Source organism: Pelodiscus sinensis, chromosome 1 (assembly GCF_049634645.1).
Source record: "Pelodiscus sinensis isolate JC-2024 chromosome 1, ASM4963464v1, whole genome shotgun sequence".
In the NCBI taxonomy this organism is placed as follows: domain Eukaryota; kingdom Metazoa; phylum Chordata; order Testudines; family Trionychidae; genus Pelodiscus; species Pelodiscus sinensis.
The window spans coordinates 332,131,572-332,137,313 of NC_134711.1; the positions used below are offsets into that span (position 1 = coordinate 332,131,572).

The following is a 5,742-nucleotide window of genomic DNA, read 5'->3' on the forward strand; positions in this document are numbered from 1 at the left end:
GGAAAAAAAAATAATTCAGCTGGAAACAGACACCCTCTGAGAGATATTTTAGTCCAAACTCTTAGGCTATGTCTACACTGCAATGCTGTTTCGGGGTATCAGAGTATCTCCAAATAGCTATCTCTTGGCTTCATAGCAGGCTTGCTATTCTGATGACCCTGTAAACCTCCTTCTACGAGGAGTAAGGGACGTTTTGGAATAGCACTTTATTTTGAAATTTGGCACTACATATTAATTTATTAATTTATTTAAACATTTTTACCCCGCCTTTCTATTTAAAATATTCAAGGTGGCTTACAAAAAAACCACAATACAAATATATATAAAATTTTAAAATATGAGACACCAGAGGGACATAAAACCAGCTAAACGTATAGAGAGGAGGGACACACACATACAAACTCAAACATTAATAAAAGCATGAATAAAAAGATCAACATGTAGACAGCACCAAATGACAAAATAAGCTATTCTGAAGTAGTCATAATAAGACACATAAATTGCATAGCTCAAATTGCGTTTCTTATTTTGAGTTACGGTGCAGCGTAGACACCTCCTTATAGCTTAGCCAACTTGAAAACAACTGAAAATGTGTTCTAATTGACGGTTTCAGACAGCCTTAAGTAAGAGTGGAGACAGTAGCACCAACTAGAATGGCCAGTTCATTTGTGAATTCCATTCAGCTACAGTTCTTTCCACCAATAAAGTCAGTGGCAAGGAGTTTCACAGGGTAAATACGTACATGTCTGCAGTTTATTCTCATTGAGTTATATGTTCAGACTTTAAATGTATCTGGATGTTGCTTTCTTTGAGTGTTCTGAGACTGAGTAAATATCAATCTCTCATCTACTACTTTTAGTGACAGATTTATGGGGTTCAAGACCAGTCTTAATTTGTTATAGCACAGGCAATATGATTTCATCCAATTACCATGTCCATAAGAACACCAGAATGGCCCTATTGCGACAGACCAAAGGTCCATCTAGCCCAGTGTCCTGTCTGCCAACAGTGGACAATGCCAGGTGCCCTGAGAGGGAATGAACAGAAAAAGGGAATTATCAAACAATTCCTTTTCTCTCACCCATTTTCAGCCTCTAACAAACAGAGGATAGGGGGCCACCATTCCTACTCATCCTGGCTAATATGTATCGATGGACCTATTCTTCAAGCCCTGTTAAAGTCCTGGTATTCACAATATCCTCTGGCAAGGAGTTCCACAGGTTGACAGTGTGTTGAGTGAAGAAAAACTTTCCTTAGTTTGTTTTTAACCTGCTACCTGTTGATTTCATTTGGTGACAGTCATGAATTTATAGACCTCTATCATATTCCCCATTAGTCTCCACTTTTCTAAGCTGAAAAGTCCCAGTCTTTTTAATCTTTCTTCATCAGCCCTCTAAACTTCTGATTGTATATCTTGCTATCTATTTTCCCTTTTCCCCATTTGTTATATGTTCTTGTCACAACTCAGGGTTGTGACCTCCAGTTTGCCACTGAACACAGTTTTTAGCTAAACTTCTCCACTTCTTTTACTGTGTAATCATGGCTTTTTAGCTTTTTAGCTATAAACTCTTCTTAAAACTCTCCCATGTTGCATTCCCATTTTTATGGTTAATTGTTTCCTCCCAATCAACTTTGCTAATAATCTGCCTCAAGTTTGGGGAATTGACCCTTTTATAGCACCAACGGTATGTTTAAACTTCATGATAAGTAGAATTAAGCTATATAACTTCAGCTACATTAATTGTGTCATCGAAGTCGAAGTTGCTTAACTCGGATTTTGTTGCTGTCCACACTGCAGGAAGTTGAAGGCAGAACACTCTCCCTTCTTCTTCTCTTACTCTTCGTGGAAGCAGAACTACTGACATCGACCGGAGCCCCCTTCTCACTTCAAATTAGTGTGTCTTCATTAGATCCGCTCGTTTGAACAGTGGCAGATCAACATCGGAAGCTTCGTTCTTCTCTGTAGTGCAGCTGCTTTTGTGGAAAAACTTGCCAGCTGTCTACACTGGCTGCTTGAATTTCCACAAGAACACTGAATTCCTACTGTCTGAAATCAGTGCTTCTTGCAGAAATACTATGCTGCTCCCTTTCGGACAAAAGTCCCTCTTGCGCAAAGCTTTTGCACAAAAGGGCCAGTGTAGACAGCTTAGATTTGTTTTGTGCAAAAAAGCCCCGATGGCGAAAATGGCAATCGGGGATTTTTTGCGCAAAAGCGCGTCTAGATTGGCATGGACGCTTTTCTGCAAAAAGTGCTTTTGCAGAAAATTATCCGTGCCAATCTAGGAGCTCTTTTCCACAAATGCTTTTAACAGAAAACTTTTCCGTTAAAAGCATTTGCGGAAAATCATGCCAGTCTAGACATAGCCTAAGTGTTTATAAATGTTACCAGTTGGGACTTGCTCTCTGTCCATTTGAATGTAATCAGTTCAGCCATGTGTAGACTGGAGTGCTTTGCTGTGCTATTAAAACAGGAAGGATAGCTCAGTGGTTTGAGCAATGGCCTGCTAAACTTAGGGTTGTGGGTTCAATCTTTGTGAAGGCCATTTGGAGCAAAAATTTGTCAGGGATTGTACTTGGTTCTGCTGTGAAGGCAGGAGACTGGACTCAATGACATTTCAAGGTCCCTTTCAGTTCTAGCAGATAGGCAAGCTCCAGAAATTTAAAAGCAAGGCTGCGTCCAAAGAAAGTGACTGCCTTTTCCTAAAATGTTTCAAAAAAGCAGACGCACTCTTTCATCTTCCTTTTACACGAAAGAAGGGATGTCTTGAAAGAGCACTTTTTGCCAAAATTTGGTGCCGTGTAAACACACCAAATTTCAGAAAAGCCTCTTTTGACAGTAAAGCGGCAAAAGATACGCAATTTGCAAATTATGTTTCTTGTTACAACTTACCTCTGCAGTGTAGACCTAGCATTCTTTATTTTCCATTCCTTTGTCACATGCCACTTTCTTTGTCTTTCCTTTACACTAACATACTCCACTTTTCATGCTGCACTTCTATGGCAGCGTCTCTCTTTCTCATGACCTGTCTCAAAAATCCTCTTCCTAGCCTTTATAGGCACTGGATGACCAAGCCTGCTCAAAGGTCCATTGCAGGTCATTCTCCATGTCTACACTGGCAGCTTCTTGCACAAGAACTCTTTTGCGGAAGAGTTCTTGTGCAAAAAATCTTCCACAAGACAGCGTCTACACTACCATTTGCTTTTGCACAAGAGCATCCATGGCAGTGTAGGCGCTCTCTTATACAAGAAAGCTCTGATGGGCATTTTAACCAAGGGGTTTCTTGCGCAAGAAATTCATAGTGACTCTCTACACTGCCCTTTTGTGGAAGAGCTCTTGCTCAAGAGGGCTTATTCCTCACGGAGATAGGAATAACTCTTCCAGAAGAAGCCTTGTTTTCCAACACTATGCTGTAAATTTACTTGCGGAAGAACGCGTGTGCAGTGTAGACAGCAGACAAGTTTTGGTGGAAGAACGGCCGTTTTTGTGGAAGAAGCTGCCAGGGTAGACATTGGGTGTTTCCCACAAGCTGCTCTCTGAGACATCCAAGTCTTTACCTGGAGATGTGTTATAGTTGGGATGTCTCCCCTGGAACATATTGGCTATGTCTACACTCGCGGCTTCTTCCACAAATACTGCCATTCTTGCACAAGAATCCGCAGAGCGTCCACACTGCTCTCCCGCTCTTGCACAAGTAAATTAGTGTAGTAAGAGAGGGCTTCTTACACAAGAACTACACTCCTTTTTAAAAGGTGTAAGCACTCTTGCACCGGAGTTCTTGCTCAAGAGGGCAGTGTGGACGCTCGGCAGGGATTTCTTGCGTAAGAAAGCCCTCTGGCTAAAATGGCCATCAGAGCTTTCTTGCACAAGAAAGCGTCCACACTGCTATGGGCGCTCTTGTGGAAAAGCACAGCTCGCACATGGCAGTGTGGACGTTTTCCTGCTCAAGACTTCTTGCACAAGAACTCTTGCCCAAGATGTTCTTGCGCAAGAAGACGCCAGTGTAGACATAGCCATTGTGTGCAATGTTGGTGTTTTTTGTAGTCTGAGATCGTGGGCAACCAGGAAATAAGGGAACTCCCTAATGGCTCTCAAATCTGTACCATTGCATTCACGAACAATGCTCTAGAACCAGTATCCTCCCTTGAGTTTCCTGCTGGTGCCTGTTAAGGTTTCCCTAAACATGTGCTGCAGGAATTATTACTGCATGGAGCAACAACAGATATGGACTTAGGGTTAGTAGGGTTGGTTGGTCTTCCTTCCTTTTCTCTGAACATTGAAAATGTCATTGGTCCGTGTGTGAGTTGTGACCATTTTGCTACAGTGAGGAGACCAGCTTCCAGTAGAACATGTTGTGCGTCAGAGTCACATTGTCTCTCTATCCAGGCATTTCTGCTGCAACCATCACCCTAGACCGTGGGCATCACAGGAAGTCGGGGGAACGTACGGTTCCTGCGGGAAACACCGTTCTGCCTCAGAGCTACTCATCTTCTCACCTGCTCCATGTCAGATTCAAACACAACCCACTTCACCAACCCCCCCACCTTCATCCTGCTGGGAATTCCTGGCCTGGAGGCAGCCCATGTCTGGATCTCCATCCCCTTCTGCACCATGTACATCATAGTCCTCTTGGGGAACTTCATCATCATGTTGATCGTGAAGACAGAGCCGAGCCTCCATGAGCCCATGTACTATTTCCTCTGCATGCTGGCCGTCACCGACCTGGTCCTGTGTACGTCCATCCTGCCCAAAACACTGAGCATCTTCTGGTTCAATTCCAGGGAGATCGATTTCAATGCCTGCATCACCCAGATGTACTTTATTCACTGCTTTTCAGTGATGGAGTCGGGGATCTTCATGGCCATGGCATTTGACCGCTACGTGGCCATCTGCCACCCCCTCAGACATTCCACCATCCTGACATATACTGTGGTGGCCAAGATTGGCCTGGCCGTGGTGCTTCGAAGTGCCGTGTTAATACTGCCCTTTGCCTTCCTGGCCAGGCAGTGGCCATATTGCAGGACCAACATCATCCCCCACACGCACTGTGAGCACATGGCCGTGGTGAAACTGGCCTGCGCCGACACCCGCATCAGCAATTATTACGGGCTCTTTGTGCTTTTCTGTGTGAAGGGGCTGGACGTCGTGTTTATTGTTGTGTCCTATATCCAGATCCTCAGGGCCATCTTCCGACTCCCCACAAGGGACGCCCGGCTCAAGACGTTTGGGACCTGCTGGTCCCACCTCTCTGCCATTTTTGTCTTTTTCATCTCATCAATCTTCTCCTCTCTCTCACACCGTTACGGCCAAAATGTGCCCCTATATTTCCACATTATCATCGCCAACGTATACCTCCTAGTGCCCCCCGTGCTGAACCCCATCATCTACGGAGTGAGGACCAGGCAGATCCGGGACAGGCTGTTCCCTCTCCTTATTGTTCAAAGGACCTAATTTTTTCTCTCCTTGTACTCTGGCTGTCAGTGCAATCCCTGCACAGAGCCATGTGGTGTTCTGGTGCTGGGCCCTGTTCCCTAAGTCACCTACTGGGCAGACCAAGACAGTGAAAACTCTCCTGACATTACTGGGCAGTGTCAGTCTGACAGCACAGGGAACCCGCCTAGGTAGAACTCACTGGGTTGCCACTGTTCTAATGCTGATGAATAGGCCCCTAAAACCATAAGAGTGGCCATACTGGGTCAGACTAAAGGTCCATCTAGCCCAGTATCCTGTCTGCCAACAGTGGC

At 44.5% G+C, this 5,742-nt stretch overlaps 1 protein-coding gene across 1 annotated transcript; it reads left to right on the forward strand.

Moving 5' to 3' along the window:
- The first annotated feature begins 4,153 nt into the window (after positions 1 to 4,153).
- On the forward strand, positions 4,154 to 5,449 carry LOC142830585 (olfactory receptor 52M1-like). The gene has a single exon (XM_075936608.1). The coding sequence runs from the start codon at positions 4,502 to 4,504 to the stop codon at positions 5,447 to 5,449; it is 948 nt and encodes a 315-aa protein (XP_075792723.1). The 5' UTR covers positions 4,154 to 4,501.
- The last annotated feature ends 293 nt before the right edge of the window (positions 5,450 to 5,742 follow it).

Bases quoted from the DNA above. Each gene is read 5' to 3' on its own strand.
- LOC142830585 (XM_075936608.1), top strand. From the start codon at position 4,502: ATGTCAGATTCAAACACAACCCACTTCACCAACCCCCCCACCTTCATC.